The following is a 27,396-nucleotide window of genomic DNA, read 5'->3' as shown; positions in this document are numbered from 1 at the left end:
CATGTATTGACTTCATTTAAGGAAATTTAGAATGACATTCAATACAGTGTGGCTGTGGCCATTGATTGACACATTAAATTCATCCATTGACTGGGACAATTTACGTGAACGTTTGTCTGTAACGACCACTGTTCACGACGTACATACGATAGACATTTAAACTGTGGGGTCATCAAAGGTTTCTTAACGCCTTTAATTATAAAATAATTCAAAAAATTAATCCGGAATAAGCTTTATGTTTTGATTTATATAATTAAAATAAATCAAAACATCGTGTTATTTCTGATTAATTTTTCGAATTACTTTATTAAGGTGTTGAGAACCTTTGGGGACCCCATAAGTTTAAAAGTACATAGTGAGCAGTGGTCGTTACATACAAACGTTCACATAAATTGTCCCAGTCAATGGATGAATTTGATGTGTCAATCAATGGCCACAGCCACACTGTTTTGAATTTCATTCTAAAAACACTTATGAGCTGCCATACAACAGTATATATGAGAGTCAGTGTCCTTTTAAGGTTCATCATAACAAATGGACAAATATGGCCGTATTTTCATCTCAAAAACTACTCTGTATACAGACTTACCTGTGCTGTTTGAAAAGTTTTAAGGCCTAGCATTCACTAGATATATAAAAGTTATATGCATTTTGTGTTTAAGAAAGAAAAAATATTTCTTGGTTTTTGATGGGCATTTTGTTTCCTTTCTGCAGAAGGTGTAAAAATAAACAAACACCTGAATTACTTTGATACTCTCCACTCACTGACTCAAATAAACACTTTAAATCACCTATAGCTGTGAAGATACCTCTTTTCTATGTCAATTAAGGACAATCAAACCATACAAACCGGTTTTTACCTGCGCGAGCATCTCAAAGTTGTACCACAACTTAGTTAATTTTCACACCGTATGCATGAAGGAATAAAAATGCCGATCAAAATTCAAAAGCAATTTTATCTTTCTGAAACACATAATGCATTTAAATTTAATATATCTATTGGATGCCAGGCATAAAAACTTGTCTGTACTCAAGAGTAGTTTTCGGCATGTAAATACAGCCATATTTGTCCGTTTGTTATGATGAACCTTTAATAACCTTTTGGTCTTATCTTATCATTATTTGTTGACGAACAGTTTCATCCAAAATATCAATGGGTAGCAAAGAGTTACTATTTCTAAACGCATCTAATTTAAAAACTTTAAAATATCGTAAAATTTTAAGTCATTGACGGATGGTCAGATGGATGCTCAATATCCCCTCTCTTTATATGCGCAAATCAGTAAACTTACATTTGAATTTAAATGTTTTAAATAGTAAAGGCTTATTTATATGGAGGTCCACATACATTATTAAAAGCTGTGGATAAAATATGTACAGACTAACGAAGATCTGCGATAAACACTTCAATGGAGAAAAATTCACAAAGATTTGACAAACGACAACAATCTTTAAACTTACGTTTTAATTCGTATATTAATATTACAAAGGAATGTCTGGATAAATATTGGTTGATTCTATAATGATAATGATTCACTGCATCATTATGGAGCGGGTCCCTTCTTCGGCAGTCAGTAGCCCCCAAAAACTATCAACGTGTGACAATGTAAAATATGGAATTGTTAAAAATCCTCGCCCTGACGATTGCAAATGCAATAACGTTTCTTGTTCGATAGCGTAAATAATAGATACCAATCTATGTACAATATACAGCGTAGTAACATTAAATGTACCTTAAGATGGAGTTTTTAAATAACTGAGTTTTATAAAGTTATTGAACATATGATGTCCAACCTTCATATTTTAAAACCGCATTAGTTAGATATACGTATATGGGATAGAACTTCAACAACAAAACAAGAACAAAATATACTTAGTGGTGCACAAACGTGTATTTTTTAGAAAATGTAAGCTCTTAATCAGATATAGTCTAAATAGATAACGCAAATTTGAAAATGAATTGAAATCAAAGCAATCCTTTAAGGGATTACAAAACTCATAAACTGGGTAAATAAGTTGATGTCAACTACTTTTGGTAAGACTGATGATTAAAATGTCTTACTTACTAATTGTTTTATAGGATATTAATGTTTCATTTTATTTTTGATTTATTCACATTTTTGTTATCACAGAAAACTAGTCATGAAGCTGTAGGTGAACTTTAAATGTTCACATCATTGTCTTTCTGGTGGGTCAACAGTACCACATCTCCCTTTTTATCCATTTGATCAACATGACAAATTAGATAACTAAATATAGTTATGATGTTACAACAACAGTATCTATGACATTCCATTTAAAGTCGCTCGGCTATAACCATCAACTCAATAATGATAACACAATTGTAAAATGTTTTAAATCTTTAAATGTTCAGGCCATTTTAGTGGGAAAATAATAAATCCTGTCTAGAAGTATGCGAAGGTTGCAATATTGAGAGTCTTGATTTTAAATATTTGAGAATAATAGTCTTTACTTTAATTTAGAAGACCCTATGTCTCGTATCTATGATTTAGCTTGAAAAAGATCTGCTGGGCTAGCGGTTCTTTCTGTCCATGCAATTGATATATCACTGTTTTCTTTTCTATACTGCGGTGTTAAACCTGTTGCACAAGGTGGACAGTTTCCGTTGTGCACACCTATCTCTGGAAATATGCTTTGATCGCTATGATTGCTATTTCGTCTTCGTTTTCTGTAAAATAGATACCACCATATGTTATAAATTAAAACAAAATATAGCAAATAACATTTTATAAAGTTATAATTCTTTAAAAAGTATCAGAGTTAGTTCAAAATTTATCCAAATATATTGATAATGCAGTAAAACTATATTGCTTATATATAAAAGTTTAAGGTAACTGTAATATTTCACAACATATTTAAAATATATGAAGCTTAAGCAAATGTGCAAATCTATCATTTCATGCATTTGAAGAATTGTCAAGCATAATTCCGGTTAATACGAAAATGCTTACTCGGGTATTTTGTCAATCATATTTCAAATTAAAAAAAAATAGTAGTCAACAAAAGAAACGAAGCATAAGTTTGAACTCTAATTTATCATAACATAGAATAAATAGAAAAAACTTTTAAATTATCTTATGAAAAACAACAGTTTACAAAACAAATGCATATGATTAAAAGATTCTGACCAAATTGGAAAATTAGAAAATAACGAGTTGTTGTACGCAGGGGTACAATTTATTTTGCGGAGAATGATGACAGAAGTCGGCCCTTAATTTCGAAGATGAGATAGTTATTCAAAAATCTGCAAAGGTATAAAAAAAAAAGTGTATAGCAGACCAAGTTTATGTTTATGTTTAAAATTTCAAATTCTAATATCAATTTATGATTTTTTGGGGGAATTTTAGAAGAAAAAAAACCAAAGTTAAAAAAAATGCCCATTTTTGCCTTCAACAAATGTTTTTTTTAGAATAACGTTAACACTCTGTAAAAATTAGACCAATTTGGCAATTATTTACCTCGGTACAGTGCATACAATTTCATATATTTATATGGAAAATACATTGCATTGTATCGGGTTTGTTTTGTTGAGTAGTTTATCTTCAATTTTTCAGTAAAAACTTACTGATCTTTAGCCATCTTCCATTTCCACAAGACAAGCATTGCCACAATTGTCACGAAAACAACTACTGATATGATAACAGCTATGGTGCTCGTCATACTTGATTTGGATTCTGTTAATCAGTTACACTCAAAATTCAATATCATTTAGTATTGTTTTGTAAAAAAAAAGAATAAGGAAAAAGAACATATACACACACAAAAAAAGACATAAAGGACTATTGAATGTCAAATATAACTGAACTACTTTTAGATTTATGACCCCTCTTTAATCTTATTAAAAGAATTATTTGATTAGTCTTTTCATGATGGTTGTGTTCGTGTTGCTCAGCCTTCAGTTTCTTTTTTTTTGTGTAACTTGCTAGCCATGGCGTTGTCACTTTATTTTCAACTTAAATGAGTTTGAATGTCCCTTTGGTATCTTTACCTCTTTTTCATAACCTATTCAAAAAATCGTACTTGCTATTTAAATAAGATCGAAATATGGTGTGATACTCGCATTTTAGCTAATAATAGTTTTCATTGTTAACCACAATTTATTTCTTAACAACGATGAATAACTAATCATATAATTGACTTGAACATTATTTACATTTACCTTCAGCATCATGTGTTCCAGTGTTTGACGAACACGTGTCCTATGAAAAAAAATATAATATCAAAATATGTTCTGTTACTATTTGAATGAAGACGGTTGCCAACACGTTTCATGTTTGAATTACAAGGAAAATGTAGACATCAAATTGAGAAGTATCACTTAAAAAATACTGAATGCACCATTGATAAAAATTTCAATGTTTAATTTTCGAGACATAACCTTTAAGGAATAACGTGATTTTACTTGCTAATTATGGTCTAAAAAGGGTATAGTTGATCTCTCATCGGAATAAAGTTCAATTTATTTTATTGATGTACTGCACCTATCTATGCTCAATGCTTTAATGTAGAGAATACTTTTTTTTTTCAAATATGATTTGAGAAAGTTGATGCATCTTCCATAACCAATACTCATTGTATTTATGTTCATATATTAAGTCGATCTGTTCAAGAAACTTACCAATTCAACACAAGTCAATGTTGACGCATTACAAGTAAAACACTCTTCGTCGAATATTATAACTGTGACCGAGTCTCCGTAATTTATTTGATCATATGACAGATATATATCAAATCCTTCTGCGTCATTGGTTGTCGATCGCCGTTTTCTTGACGACTCTGGGAATTCACAGGAAATCATGTTGTCATATGAAAACACAGCTGGTCTGACATTAACAATATCAGAAATCTGTTTTCCTTCTTCAGAAATCTTTTAATATAAAATTTTAGCATAATTAATCAATGTATGTAATGTATCATCATAATATTAATAAAATTAACGGTACCAATTTTCTTGCACATGATATGTTATGAAACGATCAATTACTATACGGTGTGCAATACAATCTATGAGCAAAACGATCAATGCCGATATTTTTACCCGCATTTTATTATTAAAAATCTGCCTTGCAGGTAAAAACATATTTCATATTCATTCTTTTATTGAAATCCGCAATCTTGTTTTTTTGTAATTACGGTAACAGTTTTGGTTGAACAAAGTTATAAGAAAAATATACTGGATTTATTGGGATACATTTGAAGATAAGAAGTTCCTACTGCACTAGCAGCATCCATCGCGTTGCACATATTAAAATACAATATGTCCAAGACCATACAAATCTCATAAATTTTCAAATCTTGAATATAAGATACCCCTAACCGAAATGAAGACGATAATGATTGATTGGCCTTCAACGTCAGTTACGAATTTTACATGAAAATCAAAACGATCGCATGTTAATGTGATTTACTTTGTACTAGATTAGTATATATGACCCGAATTTTGAACATACTTATTCATTAAGCATATCGAAGTAACACGGATCAAAATACCTCTGAACAATATTCCGACTCCGGGCTGAAAAATGTTTGTCTCATTTCTTAATGTCGTGTGCTGAGCAGAGAATCAACCAATACTCATTTCAAGACTTATGCTTGACCTTCAAATGCAAGGCGAGACGATACCACCGACGTGAGTATTAGAAATCGTAACTTGTGAAAATAAGGGCAGATTCATTGATAAACATACTCTCTTGCGTCACAGCCAATACCATTTTTTCTGGATGTAATCTTATACACTTATAACGAGTGAGGCTGCTTGGTTAAAAGAACATAAAAACAAACAATTCCAAAAGAGTGCAAATCAATACCTTAAGTGTGTTGAATAATTTTAAGTTTATATAAACCGACAATTTACTGAAAATGACTGTATCAATCATAGCCCATGCAAGCCTTAAAGTACTGACTACTAGGCTGGTGAAACCTACGGTGACGAAACGTGCATTATCAGCGGCATTGACATTGGTTGTAAAAAAATCATCCAGGAAGCCGCTTTTTAATTTGTGCTCAAGACGCACGTTTCGTCTACATATGTTTGCAGGTTAAAAGAGATTCTATAAATAGCTTTCAATACAATTTAAATCGTAACTAAAACGTGAACTTACAATGAAATGCTGAAATTTACAATATAGAGCGGGTATATGAAATATTCCATAGATATTGGTCTTTTTGCAGGATCTTGACTTCGTTCGACATAACCCATCGTCGGGCACAATGATTCCACGTGGTGCTTCAGAGATTGAAGTCGAACAATCGGATCCGATATAACTATCATTACATACACATTCAGCTGAAATAAGAACATCAAAATAATATGGAACAAATATACAGGTGTATTTCAAACTAACCAAATGATACAAAGTAAAATGAAATAGCATACAAGGAAAGTGTTAACTTTTATGTATGCATTTGTCGCCGTAAGACCCCTGAATCATCAAAAAGTTGACAGCGTGTACTGAGAAACATTCGATTTATCCCTATTCCGACGACAGATAGTTCAGGAAAGTCAACAGAATCTCGATGAAAGCATCACAACTTGTGCAGAGAGTAACATAACAAAAATACAGAAACTCTAAAGAAAACTCAAAACGATTATTCCCGTAACAAATGGAAAAAACTTAATGCTCAAATAAAGGCAACAGTAGTATACCGCTGTTCGAAAGTCATAAATCGATAGGGAGAAATCAAATCAATTTCACACTAAAGCCGAGAAAACACATCAACTATAAAAGGAAAACAACGAAACATCAAAACCACTGAATTGCAACAAAAAACAAACGACAATGCAACATATACAGAAACGAGCTTCTAGTATACGATAACAACTGACTTGGTACATGCCATTAAAATTCAAATGGAGAAAGGAGGGGGTAATCTTGTTTTGTAGCTATCAAAATCTTGTGCTTAATGACAATGTGTATGTCAATCATATAAGACGAATGGAAAACAACTGTCCTGACTAAGTGTAGGTTGTTCCTCGTGTAAAACACTTGTTGTATAGCTAGTTAAACCTAACGCTTGTTAAACAGTCGCCTTAGATTCTGTTATAATGACAACAAAGTGTTCTGGGGAATTGTGCTATTCATGTTTTATTTGTCATGGCGTTATCAGCATGTCGTCGTTTAATAACATTAACGTACCAATTTTTCCTGCACCAGATGCGCATTTCGACAATACATGTCTCTTCAGTGATAATGGTTTCTATGCAACTTTTGTATCTTCAGCTTCTATCTTTTACCGGACAGGCGATGTTGAGATTTACTTCTTAATCTTGAATTTTGATTTTTTTTTCTGGCAACGGGTAAAATTTGTTATTTGGCATTAAAATTAGAAAGATCATATCGGAGGAAAAATGTTCACTAAGAGGGTGGTAAAGGGTGGTGCTTGCACGGGTAAAAAATGGAATAAGACATCATTGCACGTTGAACGTGAAATAAGTTTTGTCATGAACGTTTCACGACAAATAAAGACTTACTCATTTCACAAGTTTCCAATAAAACCTGATAAGATATCAACTCAATATAAAAAAGATACAAAAGCCAATTGTGATTTCTATAATCTGAGTCGAAAAATCAGGATTTAAACGATCTAATGAAACGTGATTTTTCACGCATGCACAGTTCCCTACTGAAAAATTTTGAAAGTAACATGTTGCTGCTCACTAAATTCCCAATTTAAGGAAATGGAAGCATTTTAATCAAACCTACAGAATCCAAATACTGTTTTTTTTTACTATTCAACTATGAAAAGTGATTAAATCTAACTATTTCTATAATAGCAATGTATACGTATGCGCAGTTATCGTGAATCTATTTTTCACGAAACATCGCATTTCAATATTAAAAAACTGCGTAGCCAGAGTCATTATGGATGTATATTTTATTCATTTTTATCACGAAGAAGGTTAAAACTATTTAATATCAAAGTGGCGAAAATGGGACCCACTTGCTAAACCAAAACACTGTTTTCCTTACATGCTTGCACATGTTTTACTACTAAATATTTATGATCTCAGAACAATTTGAAAATTTGTTTAACTTTATTAAATAGTTGAATTTATTAAACCAACAAAACATATCAGTTTTCAAAAAGCAGTATACGCTGGGCTTACAGCTTACAAAAAGGCTGTTTAATGTGGCAAATATGGGCGTCCGACTCTACATCGATTACTTCTGTTCTTAAGGTGTTTTAAAATAGTGTTCAACAGTGTTAAATTTTTTCTTCAAAAAACATTTAGAGTTCCTTATCAATATATCACGCAATTAGTTGGTTGTTGTGCTTGTCGGTTTGTTTTTTGTTATCTCCATATCATCTTGTTTTTTCTTCACTTTTGTTTTTTTAATCCTGAGATCTTGCATTTCTCATTTAAGGTTTATCTGTTTCCGCAAAAAATAAAATGTTCTTACTTCTATTACAATAACCATGGTTACTACAGTTGAAAGGGCATAGTTGATTTTGTATCATTTGAAGAATTGATGTTCCATCACCAGATGTGCTGTTAAACAGTGTTTCGTTCCTGTATATTTCAAATTTACATGTATCCTCCATTAACCAAATTGTAAATTCAAGGAACTCTGTACTTCCGGCGATCTAAAAGCAGATGAATTCATAAACAGAACTACAAAATATTCTGAAAAAATAGTAATCGTTTAGCAATAAAAATGTGTTTCGAATACGATTCCTCTGCTAAATGAGGGATTTTTTTTTGGTTCAAGGTTTTGGTAAAATGATGTTTTATAAAAAATATATGAACAGCTTTCTTGATTAAGAAAAGTCTTTTGTTGTTTTGACCGACCATAAATGTTCCCCTTAAACCTGTTCTTCACTATAGAAAGTGTTTATTATTTTGATTAAAAGATGATTTTTGCCATACCAATTAAACTTGTTTTATAGAAGAATATACAGAAACCATTAAGTACATTTCACAAAGACACAATTGAATTAATAAATGTAAAATATAAATGATGAATACCTTCACGTCTTCTACACATGATTCTATATAATCTGACAAAACTAAATGACCATACATTTGACATAAGGCCAGAGCAGGCATCTGTGAAAGTCCATTAGTGCACTCTTGTCTTGCCGATGCTTCTGACCATCCATTTCTCCATACAGGGTCCTGGATTTTATATATTTAAAAAAATTGAACACGATAATATCGTTATAAAATATACAGTTTTGTAAGATTTGTTGTAATGATTTTTCAGTAAATAAAACCGATAATTTCACATGTGAAATAATCCAATAACCCAAATTCTTTTGAACCAGACGTACTAGGATTGTAAAAAAAAGATATAGTTCAAGCATTTTATGCCTTATTTTATTAAATCAAACTCATTGGCAATGTAATAAAAAAGAATAACAAATATATATTTAGATTATATAAGTATAGGACTTTTGCCGAACAATAATGACAATTATCTCTTGCGCAACGCCTATTCATGAAATAATGTGAATCTTGGTTGCTTGATTGAATATTGTTCTATTTTCTATTTTTACATCACAAAGAAACAATGTTGTACAAATAAATAATATCATCTTTAGGTCAAATATTTCTGCTGTTTAGGTCAAGATAAAAAAAACAAAACCTTAGCACCCAATATTTAAATACAAAAATTCGTGCCAGACCTAAACTTTTTAATGCTTTAATTATATTAAATCAAGATTAATTAACAAATACATCCTCCTTCCAAAGTGTATTAAAATTAATATTCTGTAAGACACATTTGAAAAGATTCATTCCTGAAAAACTAAATATCATCCCAAAACTGAAGTTCCTATGCCTAAATTATTTCTACTGATTGTTGAAGCTATTCACCGATCTTTTAGCGTTTGAAATTCAACCTTAATATGTGAAAATAGACATAACAAAGTGACAAAGTGACAATAAAATTCCAAGGTGCCTTTTAATTCAAATTGATAGTGTTTCTTTACGGCAATTTCGTATACCTACCTTGATTTTATCTCTAAAAGGAGATAATTATATATGTTTGTTATTTGGGAAGGTCTGTGTACCCATCATAGTTATAATTGTCATCTATTCAATTGATAAGATGTAAGTCTAAGTAATTTAAATTGACAATGTGTCATGATTTCAACATAGTTTTGGACTTTAATAGCAAACGCTATGGCAAAAAATGGCAAAATTAAATGTTGCATTTTACAATTTTGAAACATGTTATTTTTCCGTTAATTTTGTTTCTATGTCATATATAACAGAACAAGCTCCATTTTGGCATGTATATGATTTATGATGTTTATGGTTTCTGTTTAATTGTCTGTCTTTAACACTTACTGGTGGCAAATAATCTGGATCGTAATTTGAATCATATGTCAATGAAATCTCTTCCACTATATCATCATCATCTAAAGCACTTCTTTTAACGATTTTTCCTTTAAGATTTGAAGTGTCTCTTTTTCGTCTGGACTGACCATCCTGATGACATTCTTGGTACAAACTGTCTGCTATTGGTGTTCGCGTGTTTTTACATTGTATCATTGGCGATGTTAGATTACAATGAACACTCGTAAAATCGTTAATATCGTCAGTATGACCTGCTTCACTGGCGCAAATGCAATACTCTTTTAAATACAAATCTTCTGAAGAAAAGCTTGGCAATGGTGAGAATAGTTCCTCATCTGAATTTGGAGTAACCCTATATCAAAATTTGTACAGTGTTGAAATTGTGGCAGATATGATTTCTTTTGTGCACATGCATCGTTAAACAGTTTATTTCATTAGCCTGAATGTCTTTTGAAATCAAAAATATGAATTTGTGTTTGGTACTTCTTTATGCTAGTAAAAATATTGAAATAATAAATATTTTGTACATTTCATTTGTTTTGAATTTCAAACAATTCCATAAAATGCAATTATCTATTTATAAACAAACCCCTAGGTGGTCCTATGGTAGAAAACTTGTCTGGAGTACTGCAGATCTGAAGATCGGTTCCCGGTTAGTTCAATCCATAGATTGGTATTTGCTGCTGTTTCGCTTAGCATGCAAGTCATTTTTGAGTATGCTGATATTTTTTATTATCCTTGATGTCTTTTCAACAAATTTTCGTAAATGAAACAGAACATTGTGTTTTATCTTAAAAAACCTAAAATTGAATACTTCATACCGCCATGACTTTGCAAATTCTGTAGTTGAAGATATTGGAGTACTTGATCCTCTTGGTACGAGATCGTCTGATGTATCCTTGGTTTGGCTCACAAATCCACAAAGTCCCTCACTTTGTTCAATATCTAAGACAGATGGTTTGATTGAAATTGACGGAATCCAGCTACCACTCACGTGAATACTTATTTCTGTGCCTATTGGAAGTGTTACCTTAAAAACAGATAAAGATACAATGCTTTCATATAATTAAATAAAGAAATTTAAAAAATAATTCAAACCAAACCACCAAATCAACCTAGATAAACATCGTACTTTTAAAAAATTATTAACAATATATTATTGCAAGAAACGTGACTTGTTTTTTTTATCTTCATGTCATGTTACTGTTTATAGTTTGCAAAAAGTTTATAAACCTTCACAGTTCTAAAAACCTCCTGTCGAGTCACTTAAGTCAAGCAACATTGGATATTATTAGGTCAATAATTGTACTTGTTTTCAACTTATAGATATAGGAAGATGTGGTATGAGTGCCAATGAGAAAACTCTCCATCCAAATAACAATTTATAAAAGTAAACCATTATAAGTTAATGTACGGCCTTCAACATGGAGTATTGGCTCACATAGAACAACAAGCTATAAAGGGCACCAAAATTACTAGTGTAAAACCATTCCAACGGGAAAACTAACGGTTTTATCTATATCAAAAACGAGAATCGAAAAACACGTATAAATTACATAAACAAACAACAACTACTGTATATCAGATTCCTGACTTAGGACAGGTGCAAACATTTTCAGCGGGAATAAACGTTTTGATGGTACCAAACGTTCTCCCTTTTTCTGAAACAGTAATATATTATCACAACATAGGAATACTCACGATAAAATATCAATTGGAAGGCTTAACTCAATCAAACAAACAACAAAAAATAAGGTGTTTATATCTTAAAGCTTGTTTCTTTATTTTACATGCAAGAATTTTATATCGATAAAGTACTAAATTGTAAAATATGAGAATAAAAACGAAAAGGAATGTTGCTTTACTAAAATGTTTAAATTACAGCATTGCAAACGCATAGATTTCCTCGATGAATGAAGCAATTGTTGTAGACAGCAAGAGGCACTCGAATCTCAACAGGTTAGTGCCCTTTTAATATCAATGAGCTAAAATAGGGCCATCTATGCTTGAGACGATAAAAAAAATGAACAGTTAATTTTCAGAAAATCAGATTTCCTATACAATAAAGCTGATTATTGACGCGGTTGTAGCCTCGGAGACAAATCATTCAACATATGTGGCATCGACCAAGTGGTTGTTAATATGTAGAATATCTTTATATTTAGCAGTGAAGATAAATTCAAAAAGTAAAACCTGAAGCTGCAGAATGAAACAATTCTGTTAATGAATGGCAAATACTACCTGACAAGGTTGTATGATAAAATTTCAAACCACTTCAGTACTTAAGATGTCTTAAATTATTATTCTTATAAAGGTCAAAAAGTAATAGATAGATTTTTGTATCCAGTGACTTAGGTAGACTAACTGAGTTATTGTTTCGTTTTTAATGTGAAATATAGATTATAAGAACAAACCTTATAGCCATAAGATATTTTCTCAATGACCATATTTTTATTATCACAAACGGAATAAGAAATACTTGGATAATATCTTCCAGATGCATAAAACTCTGTTGCAATTACATCACAAGTACGGATTACAAATAAGGAGTCGTGGCTTCGAATAGCAATTCCGCAGTTACAAGAACCTTGCCAGCAGCTTGTCGTTAAAGTGTGTACCTGAAAATTTTATTTAAATAATTATTAAAATAAAACAATTTAGGTCTGAAAACTGTTTAAATTATAACAACTTGATAGTCACGAAAGAATTGAAAACACTATTAGTTATTTTATTGATATTCAAATCTCGTAAATCCATATAGTAATCGCATCAACTTCAAATAAGGATTAACCTGCTGTGCAAATGAATACTCATTCAAAACATGACAATTGTTACAATTATGAAAAGACGGAAAGTTTATTACAATCATATTCAATTTTCGTTCTTCCTGACACTAATGGACGTTTCAAACTAGAACATATGAGAAAAGTGATGATTTCAACTTTCCGATTGTTAACTTCCCTGATTTTCAGGAGTTTAACACATCTCAATTGGATTATAAGCTTTTGGATGGATACGCTAAATGGACCCCATTAGCAGCTGTTTCACAAAAATTGCCCCAGCAGACTTATTAAGAGGAAGAACTGAAAACAAATAAAAATGTATGCTTTACGGTCACTATAAAGAAGTGGTTTATGAAACAATATGTCTGTTGCTCAACGTTAACTATCTATGTTTTCATAGTTTTAAAATCCAACATAATGGAATTGTTGACGAATCATTTTGACTGTGTGTGGATACGCATGACGGGGCTATAAATGCATAAAAAGAACCCTTAACACGACCAAGCATTTGCTGTTTTAGGAGTTTATGCAATTTCTCAATTTTGTGTTTTTTGCCGTTATTTGTTTGCCTAAATTTGAGTTTCTGTTTAGAGTTTAATCGCTTTAACTAAATAATAATTATGCAATATAAATTTTTACTGAATTTATAACGATATTGCTCAACTACGAAATTCCGAGTTTAATGAATAAAATCACATAGGTGAAACCATTTAGAAATCAAAATTGTTTATTAAAGCTTAAATAATAAATTCTTAATTGTATACTACTTACCCAATACGGATACTTTTTATGCTTGTACAGAATATACTCTCCACATCCGTGGTAACTGAAAGAGAGACCATCAGATGTTTTATATCTTGGATCATTCCATGTGCTACAGGTACGTGAAGTCATCGCCGAGTCATGATCAGACACTACCACCTGAAGTAATAGAGATATTACAAAATTTAAAGAATCATGAGGTAGTATACTAAAGTACTTATAAATAAGCGTGGTATCTTTTTACAAACACAGCCTTTGCGCATTTATTTTTGGACCGATCGGACATTTTCGATAAGTTGATCAACATAAAATGAAAAAAAAATCTTTCCCATTCTATTTTGGTATAGACTTTTTAAAAATAAGCGCTGTAATATATTAAATCAAAATGCACAACATCTGGAGTACTGCATTAATTTCCTTGTACCTTAGATGATTTCTTATAATGTAAAATATCATTGATTTAGGTACATTTAATGTGAAATACATTGAAATCCAAAAAAGTAGGTAAAGATTGAAAATAAATCTGCTCTTTAGAAGTAAATCAATACAAATGTAGTATTCATGACAAACATAATCGATGCGTTGAGGGTGTAAGTCACTCCACGGCAATGTATGCATCACCTACCATGCGACATTGTATATATATAGCCCATTTACGGAAAAGAAACGGCTAAATTCCGAGATTAGACGAATGTTCTGGCATTTAGATATCGAAGACTACGTATACATAATCATTTCGATAGTGATTTAAGATAGGCACAATATATTAGTCAAACATTTCGAAATGGTGACCGTCGAACTTGTTATGTGATGAATTTAGTCGTTTTTCTTGATAACTCTGTTATAGAAATTTTGTATTAGGAGTTCGCCTCTGCTAATACAGTTAGTCCAAATAGTGTGAACACGTACAAAAGAGGTGTATTAATTGAGATGTGGAATTGCTACACGATGAGACAGAGGGAATGCTAGTGTTGAAAAACGGATGATTGGCAATCTAAAACGACTTTCAGGCAGATAAGTTTCGGTAGAGTCTCCAGTTTTAAAGTCAGTGAACAAATGAGATGAAAACAATCGTTTGTATGTGTAACGGGACATCATCTATAAAATAGTAAATAAAAGTTAAATGAAAGAACTTTGCTATATGCTTTTTAGTTTCAGAAGGTAAGTAAACTAATAGTCAGAAAAATATATCTTATGGCCGAATATGTCACAGATTATAATGTGATGGGGGAAAGGCAATTAAAAGCATGGTAATGCATCAATATGAATAGATTTATTAGATGATGTAGTTATATTTTTTTTTATTGAGAATAGGTAAAGCATGTACCAGTTAGAAGTAATATGTGTAAGCAGTATTTACTAGACATGATTGTCATATGAATAAAATATGTGGTTAAGGTTTATAACACTTATTTACATTCATATTTCATATTTTAGCCATCGCTATTGTAATACTGTGAAGCCTGTTTACTAAGCACAGTAAAAAGATAGAAGAAGATATAGAATAAAGGCCACTTTTAACGCTATTGGCTATTTCATGGCGGACAATATCTTATGATATAGGAAGCTGGAGTATCCGGAAAGGACACATAGCTTGCGGTTCGGTGTGCGCCAATGTTCTATGTTGAAGGCCGTTCTTTGATCTATAATTGCTTACTTTTTATACATTGTAAATTGGACGGAGACTTATATGAGAGTAATACCAAATCTTCCTATATGATTATTTATAGTCCTTGTCAATGTATATCACATTTCAATACAGCTTTCCACAACCTTAAAGTTGGTAGACTGGAACTTCCTACACTGCTTGAGAAATATTTTATTTATATCAAAAACCATGAATATTGAAATAAAGTGAACACATGGAAACTGTGTATGTTTGATATAAGATTAATGGGTGTGTTTCATTTAAAATACATGGTCAGAAGGCGTAGTGTATTTGTGTGAACACGATAAGTAGGAGAGTTACGTTCCTTAAAAAAACGGAGTCGCTTAATTCCATATCCAACTCTATATTAATAAACAGCTGCGCCATGAGCGCATGATACGCCCGACGTCTTGTGTGGAAGTTTAATGCAATAATCATAAATAGTTTCTGAGAAAGTTTTAAGCAATAACCATATATTGTTTTTGAAATACGGCGGGACATGTGAAACCTCCCCCCCCTCCCCCACCCCCCTAAAACTGTTTTTTTTTTTTTACAAAAAACTAAATATCACTAAAATAAAATTTTGAATCAAAACCAAAAAGTATACAGATCTTTAGATTAATATAACAAAGAAGTGTGTAAAGTTTTAAGCAATAATCATAAATTGTTTTTGAGATACGGCGCGATATGTGAAAAAAAACTTCCTTTTTTTTACAAAATACTCAATAACTCAAAAATGAATCATCACCAAAAAGTATACAGATATTAAGATTTTAAAGTTTTAAGCAATAATCAAGAATCGTTTTTTGAGATGCGATGCGACACGTGAAAAAAACACACCCGTGTTTTAGTTACAAAGTGCCGTAACTCAAAAGTTTAAATCTTATTGACACTAAAAAGTATTCAGATCATTTGACTATCATAAGAAACAACTTTATTAAGTTTCATGAAATTTGGATAAGTCGTTCTCAAGTTACGGTGCGACGTGTTTACGCCGGACAGACAGACGGACAGACAGACGGACAGACACCGGGCATTTGTATACCATAATACGTCCCGTCAAAATTTTGACAAGCGTATAAAAAGGGAAGATAAAACGTACCTGAATATCTGGTATATTAACTGTATTCCAAACTCCTGAGAGATCTGTGACACTGTTCGTTCCCGTTTTTATTCGGATGTTGCCCGTCCTATCAAATGAATTATAAACATTGTCAACGTATCCAGTAACATTTAAATAAACAGGATCATTCCAGCTCGTTGTGGAAAGTGTTATGCCACAATCCTGTGTTTCAAAGGCTAATGACTGAGGTTCAATATTTGTTGTGCATGTTTCTTCCGGACTATTTTGATACTCCGGCTGTGATACCTTCAGTGTATGAGTGCACTGCCTCTTGATAACTTCCGATGATCCAATGCAGCCGACAGGGACTGATGATATAACTGGGATGGCTATTTCTTGTCCTTCTTCTATCTGGTAATTGTTACTTTCAGACTGAAACGTATTCAAATACAAAATGAAAAGAAGTACTATGAACATATTGAAATGTATTTTTTTTTATTAAGTATTGTTTCATAGCAAAAAACGGGAGGTTTCGGTATTAACTTTGGAAAATGAGAATTGGTTAGTTTGGTAATATTTTTTTCTTCTTTGCTGCCGAAAATCAATTCCAAAGCCTTCTTACCTATCAATTTATAACTGCTATTTAATTTCGTAACCATGGACGTTTTATACTACCGATATGTTTCCACTGGACATATTTTACAAGGATAAATTTAGCAATTACCCCCATTACAGGTTGTTACAAACTTATACGTATAAAACGTATAACTGCTTTTTATAACACGAGGTTAATCATACCAACTTTAATTAACTCATCCCTCTGGATATCCCAGTTTTATCATTTCACTAAATGCTGTGTTATCTGTATTGGGTTTCCCATAATTGTGTTTGTTTCATATTTTTTGAATTTGGGAATGATGTTGTCTTTCATTTTCTAACAATATTTCTTAACTTCTTGCTCGGTTGCTTTCTAAAGAAAATATGTATTTAAATTGCACTGATTTAGCTCAGAGTTGTTTACCTTTACTCCGGCTTCAAATAAACCACTATAAAAATATGGTCCTGGAACAGAGTTTGCATTAAGTCTTGCACGAACAGCACATTTTACCTAAAAAAATAAAATAAAAGATCTCTAGCTATGTTTTTATCCCCATTGGTTTTCTATAACAATTAGATAGACGACAGTTAGCTCGTTTACAGGACAACCGTGTGTCATGGCTTATTACAGACATAGATCCCTATAGCGATGTGATAATTATTGAAAGTAGACTCTTTATCGCCCGCCCTTAATTTTTGCCAAAAAAAGGTTTTGATAGAAAAACTTACAATCAAACGCATATAAAAACACTGAATTGTGAATCCCAGTAATAGTGGCATTGAAAACAACGTATGCATAGAAATACAACAAAGTTATGCCTTGCTTACTGAGTCATTTGCATAAATAAAGTTAATTAAAGTTTAAAGTTTGTTTTCTACATAAAGAAGAAAAACAACCAACCAATTTATGAACAGACTTTCTAAACTGGGATAGATAAATGACTAGATAATACTGCATAAACATACATAAAAATAAAAAAAAGCTGTGGTTTATCTACCTTACCCTTGGACATTTAAATATGTTGAAGAATGCTTAATCATTCCCTTATAATTGGACAATTGTGTAACAGCACAAAACATTTACATCTTCCAAGGATCAGTTTAAAATTACCTAACTCATTAAACAAACACGAAGAACCAAAAACATTTATTCTGAAGATATAACTTGCAAACGTCGTTTTGTTATTTGTAGTGTTTTGATTGCCGTCTTATTGATATATCGCGCTTCCTCTTTCCATCGAAACAAGGATATCTGTTTTATTCGAACATAATTAAAATGTACACTTGGAAATATTTACATTTTGCTTAAATCAAAACTGAAAGCAACTTAAATTTATTAAAGTTTACTTGGTATTTAACTTACCACCATATTCATTTGATAATTTCCGACCCAGTCGTTTGGACGCAATAAAGCTTGACCGATGTTGGAGAACTCAAGTCTTCTGTGTGTAACTACAGACTGGTCATTTATAAACCAGTACACGTCATAAAAATAACTTTGTCCAGAAACATCAGTAAACGAACATTTGAACACTGGCTCTAAGCTAGGTCCTAGATTAGCATTCAAAATAGCACCTCCCGCTAGTTCTGCTTGCACAACCGATACAAATGTTTCATGAGGTACGTCAGCTAATAAAAATATAATAACAATTTATACTATACTTAAATGTTTATTTCTTTTTGTTCAAGTTTAGCCATTTCAATTGATGTTTAACTTTTATAACGTGTCTATTTATGTTGTAATGTCATAATTCTGTTTAAGGTTAGGGTGAAGGTTGGTGCCTGTTAAAAGGTTGAAACCCAATGCCTTAGTTTGAACCTGTCTTAAGTCAAGTTCTTGTTGTTCAGTGGTTGTCGTTTGTTGATGTGATTCATAAATAAACTCAGCATATATACCAGGAATGAAATTTTATATTTACGCCAGACGCGCGTTTCGTCTACAAAAGGCTCATCAGTGATGCTCGAATCACAAAATGTTAAGTTTGCCAAATAAAGTGAGAAGTTGAAGATCATTGAGGGCCAAAAATTCATAAAAGTTTGCCAAATACAAAAATCAAATAAGCGTTTCTTTCGTTTTTTATATAGATTAAACCATTGGTTTTCCTGTTATGATTGTTTTAGCCCTTTTTATCTTGCTGTTCGGTGTAAGCTAATGCTCCCAGTACTTTTACCTATAATGGTTAACTTTGTATAAATTGTGACTTGGATGGAGAGTTCAGTTGTCTCATGGACACTCATTCCACATCTTCTTATATTTATCAAATTTGAATCATAAAACATTCTGACCAGTGAACCAATAAACTTTATATACTTCATTTGCAAATTCCCTTCAATCCATTCTTTGATATTTTTAAAGCAAATTACTGAAACAAAAATCCTTGACACACATCTGTTCCTATCACGTGTAAACAAAAACAACCAAAAACCTATTTTTAGATAGAAATAACCTCATAATGCATATTAGGTTTTTGTAGATTCTAATTAGGACACAAACAATTGATGAAGACAATATGGAGATAAGTACATGTGATAAGCGGACAGTTTTTAACGACTATTGTATTACATTGAAGTTATAATAAAGTTATAATAAAGCGACTAGTATGACAGTGCCAATTTTTTTAGTATAATTGAAATACTAACATATCAACATTTAAACACAATATATCACTGCATGAACTAATTATATATGTGAAAAGTATTGTTTAACGTTACTTCAGTAATTTAAGACGATTGTAACGTGATCTGATATTTGAATAGGGTACATGCCAGAATTTTAACTGTATTGTATATAATTTGCCCGTCTTAAATTAAAAAAAAACAAAACGAAAAAGACCAAAATATAAACACCATAACACAAAGCAGGTGCTCCTAAAAGGTTATCAGATCCTACTCTATATGTGGCATCCGTCGTGTTTCGCTTATAATTACTAAACCGACAAAATGTGTAATTCGGTTGGTCATATTCGGAGAAAAGAAGAGGTGTTGTGGTAACGACAATTGGAATATATCCACCGTCGACAAGACTCACCAAGGACTTTCGAGTCAAAGAATGAAGTTGTTGAGCATTGAATGACAGAATGGCTGTTTTTGATTGTCAAAATATGTGGTAATATGTGCCAGTACCACTATATTTTAGTTTGTAACTTAATAAGTTCTTAAATAATTATATTGTTTTAAAAATTTTGTCAGAAAAATACTCTTAATTAAATGAGTGATTTCTAACAACTGATAACGTGGTATTAGTGTATTAAAAATGGATAATCAAACTTGCTCTCGTCTGTTTAGTTTCTGTTGTGTCATGTATGCAACTTTTAAAAATACTTTCTTTGCTGAAAAAAAGAATTGTATTTATACATGCTCCTTTGGTTGAAATGAAAATACTTATTCCGTGTCAAAATGCAAACTGTTTACTATAGTGGACTTACGAAAATGATATGTTCTATTGTTTTTTTTGGCAAATGCAAAGAAAGTTCAGTATCAGCAAATAGATAATGAAACAACAATAAGGTACAAACAAAATATGCATTAACTTACATGAACACCCGGGTGAATATCCTGTTTCGGAATACTCTTCATCGGGGCATTTAACCTCTGTCCCTAAATGTAAATGAGTAGATATGTTTTAAGTGACATAGAAAAATCGACTTATCACCACGAAACATATTCGATGAGAAAATGCAAACACAGTAAATATTTAAATTTCTTTTTTCTGAATATAAATATTTTGACAAACAAAATACTACTAAATGCATCTAGAAAAACACTGCATTATATTTCAAAGCATCGATTTTACTGTCACTATCAACGCTCTGTGTACACTACACAATGAAATATAGCCTGTTAACAAAAACTTGATTTTAGGATGAAAATATGACTATGATGCTAATCAATAAAAAAATGTGTGACAATATAATCCCGAATTCAAAATATATTAAAAACAAGGAAGATACCAAATATAGCGGCATATCTAAGTAACAGACATATATAACATACATTTTACCAGGTGAAAATTTTGATTTTTTTAAAACTTACCAAAACAATATGCTGATTTTGTAATCTGACTGCTTAGTAAATTGTAAACCAGAAAACCACCAGAACACCTTCTAATGTCGATATTCCAGGTGTACTGACAAAAATTAGCAAAAGTTCGAACGCATACAGGTTGCGACACTTCCGAGTTTACAACTGTTGGTAGAGTACCTAAAAGTATCAGAATCCACATAAATTGTCAAGTTGTATAAAAGTAAGTAATCTTTATCGAGTTTTTTTTTCTCTCTGGTAAAAGAAAATTGCTACCGTATTTTTGAATTTGCCAAAATGTTCCATATTTATCATTTAATTCCTATTTTATTTACTCAAGAGTTATAGTAACATTTATTCGATTTAACTCGTTTATATTGTAGTTTGTTTGAGATGGAAACCAATACAAAATAGAAAAACAAAGGATATGGGATAGCTATCGATGACACAAAATCACTACAATCTAACCCCAAAAAAAAACACACAAAAAGGCAAAGGAACAGCGCTTTGGTTGCTGTTTTTCATTTAAAAGTCACGGTGAGGCATTCAACGCTGAACAAAACAAATTGCACCTCACTGCAATTTTAAGACAGCCCCTTGCATATATAAATACCCTTGATAATACATTGTTTGTAGAGGCAAATATCATAATTCGAAATTATTATATAATCATACCATTTAACCATATTGTGTACCATGAGCCGCATCTAAATGTGTCAGGTGGTTCAGTAGGTATCTCTTCTCCAGCTACACTAACAACTCTATACCATCCAGGATCAAGTCTGTCATCACTTATTGCTATATCATTATCCAAGTCAAGAGTGTACCCAGCAGACCTTTTAACATTGTCCAAAGTTGAATAACTTGCACATGGATCTGTAATCAGATTTTTAAGGACATACATGTGCATTTTTAAACCTAAGAGAGGAAGATCAATTTACATGATATAGTAAAGGACTATGTTTTCGCTTTTTGTTAAACATATAAGTGCTAGTAATTAATAAAAAAATATCATTGCCATAAGATAATTGAAGCATATAGGATTATCACCGATACATGGGTACTTTAATGTTTCATGTTCCATAGTTTCAACCAAGTAGAAGAAACAAAGATTTGAACCGGAACATCTGAATACGATGATATGCCGAAATGGAAATAGTAAAAAAAAAAAAAATACTAAGTAAGCTATTTAGTTTGTAATAAGAAATAGAAGGGAAAAAAATCACAAAAATACTGAACTTAGAGGAAAATCTAATCGGAAAGTCCATAATCACATGGCAAAGTCAAATAACAAAACACATAAAAAACGAATGGACAACAACTGTCATATTCATGACTTGGTACAGGCATTTTCAAATGTAGAAAATTAATCCTGGTTATATATATAGCGCTAACCCTCTCACTTTGATGACAGTCTCATCAAATTCCGTTATATTTACAATGATGCGTGAACTAAACAGACATAATAAATAAAATAGTCAATATATGGGTACAGCAGTCATCATCGTGTAACAAATTTAAAAGGAACAATTTAACAGAACACCAAAACATCTATCTACAAACATATTCATTGATTCGCGTATCTGACTTCAGAAAATTTTATACGTCACATATATTTGTCGTTCAATGTATATACAAACAATTTTAAATATGTTGTGTCTAGGAATAGCAAGATTGATTGATTGGTGTTGAACACCGCTTTCAGCACTATTGTGCTATTTCGTGGCGTTCAGTTTTAATTGATGGGGGAGTTAGAGTGCTCGGAAAAAACCACTGACATTCAGTTTGGAAAGCTGACAATCCTAGTCAAATAAGATTAGAGTCGAGCGCATCTGCCACAGGCTAGAGATAGATTATTTCGACTACGTAGACCACTCGGTCACCAAGCCCCCAAAGTAATAGCTAGAAGACACTGATATATGTACACGATTGCTACATCTTTAAAGTTTGATGAGTCTTAAGTTTAAATTCTTTTCTGACAATGAGAGGGAGTTTCTCGATACAATATCTTCGAAGTTATACCGCCCTTATATGAGATAAAGTCGAGATATATTTCCATCAGTTTAAATGCCACATACGATCCGTTGATCGGTATTTCTTAAGCAACATTGGTCTATCGCGTCATCGTATTCTTTATTGACCTGACACCGAAAAATCATTCAAAATTTCATTAAAAATTTTCAAATCTTTTGCCTTTCATGTACAACAAGTGAAACTGCATCACACGGTTTAAATGACTTATATAAACCCTGAAACCAAATTTAAGAAAATGCGACGAAAAATTTTCATAGGACGGAAGGACGGACTGATGGCCTAACGAACTGATGGACAGACCAAAGTAAACAGTATACCCCACCTTTTTTTAAAATCTGGGCTATAAAAAAGAGAATATGAAGATATCCAATGTGTTATGTTATACGATGACAAGATTTAATTTTTAGACATTCAATAAAAAAAAAACGGACAGTAGTTTACCGAGGATCTTAACTAATAAAACTATTTAAAGCACAAGATTCCAAACTTGTTGGAACAGTTCAAATTATTACTGTACTTACCGGTCTGTCCAAACGTGATATCAATTTGTATAAAAATAAAGAAAATATATACTGTGTGCATGAACATTTTCCTTTTTGCAGTTAAACATTTAGTCTTTTTAAAAAGTTAAATCTCTACTCAATGCTAGTTGACAAGCAGGCCGATTTTGGAATTTCCAAAGTAAGAACCAATAAAAATCAACTTCCTTATACAGTTTTTAAAACTGACTCATTCATTAATATATTATAAAGACGATTCTTTGGGTTTTTTTTGTTTTGTTTTGTTCATTCATATCTTTTTAAATGTTGTTTTATATAGATATGAGTGATCCTTTTAAATTAACACCACAATGGTAAAAACAGTTTAAAAAATATTAAATGAAACGCCACAATGAAAAACTCTTTTAAGCACACTAACCTTATGGACCAATTTTGTGTTTACAAGATTCGGATGGATAACATACTTGATAGGAGAGACACGTATGTTGCAGTTTCAAGTGGCAGTAAATAATAACGCATTTTATATGATGAAAAAAAAACCACCTGTTTGTACTATTTGTATTTCTGTACACAATAAATAACTTGACTAAGAGGTATTTTTTTTATTTTTAAATAATAAAAGCCATTACTTCATTTGTCTAAGAAAACGTTTATAGGTTTGAAAAACTTTCAGTGTCAGCTTTTAAAATTTTTATTTTTTATATTATTTTAAGTATATAATAAAAATAAAAATTCAGGCTCCTTTCTATCAGAGGAGAAAAGCTTTCACGTTTCCGTCGGTTAATGAGTAAATATAAAAAAAACAATGCAAAACTCCATCATAAATATTTATATAAGAATAGTGATGTTTCATTAATTTTCCTTTGCACGGGGATGGATTTTCCGTTACGTAATGATTATTTATGTTGATGATCATGACAAAACTTGATTTTACATTCAAGTGTTTCAGAAAAGAATTGTTTTTAACATTCTTGAATGAAAGTTTTAGGAATTATCATAATAAGGACGACCAACAAGGAAGTCAATTGATAGATCATTGCGTACTAGTATTTTTAAATGTCTAATGCCAAATATATATATATTGAAAAGTCCTATGAACTATTTAAAGGGGTAGAATTTTAAAATGTACATGCGACAACAGAACAAAAATGCAGAAAATTGATCAATTAAAAATGATTTTGTTTTATTTCATTCATCGTTTCGTGGTATCTGTAATTCAATTCCAGATGACAATTTCGTTTTTTTTTCATAATTGTTTTTTAATGAGAGGGGAACTAGCTGTCAAAATCATATTCACCAATTTAACTAAAATTCTCATATTTGATTTAAAACACACTTAAACACATATCAAACATGAAATAAGTCTTAAATAAACAGTTAACAGTGCATATACTAGATAATATATGTAAAAAAAATTGCATGTATTTTAGTCTAGAAGCCACCTTATTAACAATCGAGATGACCCCGAAATTTATCGACGTTTACAAAACACAATATATATTAAACATTAACATAAATTTGAATAGATTTGTATAATGTCTATTTGAAAAAGAATGATTTTTGTGTGGATCTAATCAGTCAATCAAATGATTTACCGTTGTTTCACTTTCACTTTCAATGTCAATCATGTGTAATGCATCTCTAGCTACGGGGTTAAATTTAAGTTAACTTGAATTCGGATTCAATGAGGTCCAATGATTCACTTGCAAGTAAATAATTTATCATCGATGTTTCTTAGCTTATTTTGACCAAATTTAACCATACTGGCTGTTAACAGGGAATTTTTATTTTACTATTTCACTTTCATTAATGATTGAACCAAAAAATCTATTTTCTTTAGGTACTATGTATATCGAAGCTAGTGCACTTTTAATATTTTTTACGTCTTTTGAGTTTCTTAAAAAAATCAGCGCGCAATTAAACAAATACAAACAATAGATAAACAAAACAAAACTAGTTCCTACTTAAACAAAACAAAACTAGTTCCTACTTAAACAAAAATCGACTGCTATCCTATCGTGGAAAAAGCGTTTTAACAAAAAAAATCCCGAACAATCATGACATTGTAATCTACAAACTATACATATTTAACAATATACTTTGAAAAATAAAGCTTGTGCATACAACCTCAAATATACTTGTCTAGAGGGAAATGGTAAACAAATCTACGTGTGTCCTATTCGTCTTTTACATTTACATTTCATTTTTGCAGAATATCACATATCGCATTGATTAACATGATGTATATTTCGAAAAGTCCTAATAGTCATCCATATTAATAGGTTTGTGATGCAATAAGCATTTAAATCGAGTACATTACATAGATCATATCATTATGATTAAAAAAAACAGATATTCCATTTATAACTTAATAATTACAAACGTATTTAATATGGTAATGAACGTCTGTATATCACAAAAAGTAAAATATAGAGCTTTTAATCGTAAATTAATGTACGAAAAACATTTATATCTATATACATGTATGTATTTAACATAATTCTTCTGTTTTTATTGGATATGACGGTAACCTTTGTTTTAACGTTATTTTACGTAAGCCTTGTTTCTATTTTTACGTATATTGACGCTATGTTTCTATTCATATGTAAATTGGTGGTCAATAATAAAAAAAAATTGCTTTTAGATTTATGACTTTATGACGTCTCACGTAAGAACCACAGAGGAAGCGCCGCATCAGAAAATAAAATTTGCAAGTTTATCAGGAGATTTCAAGAATTTTATGTGAAATGCAAACGATAAGAATACAAAAATGTTAATGTAACAAGCAAAATATTTTTACATTTAGGGGTTTTTTGAGAGTTGTCTACTTATTCTGGTCTCTTGTGGACAGTTGTCTCATTGGCAATCATACCTTTTTTTTTTATAAAATGAAGTTGTTAAAAAAAAATGTATTTTCAATAATACTTGCAAAATACAATTTAAAAATACACAAAAAGAACATTAAACGTCATTTCCTAATAAAATATTAACATATGTAATATATAAATTAAGGACTTTCACGAGGTCAATACGTTATAAATGGACCCGTTAGATTATATATTGACACTCGAACTTTGCTCAGGTCCATATATAACGTATTGATCTCGTCAAAAGTCCATAATTGATAGATATATTATATGTTACGGACCGCATTAATATTTGGAACATACCCGTATTTAATTTATTTTATTTCAGTTTTTGATCCTGGTCGTACGATTTTAAAACAACAGTAAACATAGGGATAGGAGCATGAACTATTTCATATTCACTCTAGCGAAGGGAAAATAACAGATTCACAAAGATTAAGGAAATCTGTAACAATTCTTATAAGTCTGAAAAATAAAGCTAACAGTTTTAGAATAAGATTTTTATGCTGACAAATTTGTGTCCATCAACGGGATTTGAAGTCACATATTTGATACACTACAGCACCAATCCCTTACTCTGATGTCTAGCGCTCTTGACCACTCGATCACATCCGCTATATTAATATATTAGATAATAACTTCAATAGTCAAAGTGTTACATCGTAAGGCTAATCTAGAGACAGACGCAAGAGTTGAATTTGAATCGTGTGAAGTTGCTATTTCATTTTTTTAATAGAAAATATATTTTTGTCAGCAATCTTGCTCAACATTTTTATACATCTTATGGGATAATGGTTC

General features: G+C 31.2%; 1 protein-coding gene across 1 annotated transcript; it reads right to left on the bottom strand.

The window, feature by feature from the left end:
• Positions 1–440: 440 nt before the first annotated feature.
• Positions 441–17,310, bottom strand: LOC143062191 (uncharacterized). The gene is made up of 13 exons (XM_076233996.1): positions 17,305–17,310; positions 16,620–17,012; positions 13,879–14,028; positions 12,739–12,942; positions 11,146–11,354; positions 10,316–10,676; positions 8,990–9,139; positions 8,424–8,607; positions 6,123–6,307; positions 4,640–4,888; positions 4,181–4,220; positions 3,587–3,695; positions 441–2,689 (listed from the first exon to the last, which is right to left on the bottom strand). The coding sequence occupies exons 1-13, from the start codon at positions 17,308–17,310 to the stop codon at positions 2,503–2,505; spliced, it is 2,427 nt and encodes an 808-aa protein (XP_076090111.1). The 3' UTR covers positions 441–2,502.
• Between the last annotated feature and the right edge of the window lie 10,086 nt (positions 17,311–27,396).

This window comes from Mytilus galloprovincialis, chromosome 1 (assembly GCF_965363235.1).
Source record: "Mytilus galloprovincialis chromosome 1, xbMytGall1.hap1.1, whole genome shotgun sequence".
In the NCBI taxonomy this organism is placed as follows: Eukaryota; Metazoa; Mollusca; class Bivalvia; order Mytilida; family Mytilidae; genus Mytilus; species Mytilus galloprovincialis.
Note: the sequence above shows the minus strand (reverse complement) of the source record. Positions and strands in the feature narration are given on the sequence as shown.

Excerpts from the sequence above, each read along its gene's own strand:
- LOC143062191 (XM_076233996.1), bottom strand. Across the intron at positions 14,029-16,619 it reads TTAATATACCAGATATTCAG|GTGGTAGTGTCTGATCATGA; the intron begins GTACGTTTTATC and ends CTATTACTTCAG. Across the intron at positions 3,696-4,180 it reads TGGAACACATGATGCTGAAG|AATCCAAATCAAGTATGACG; the intron begins GTAAATGTAAAT and ends ACTGATTAACAG.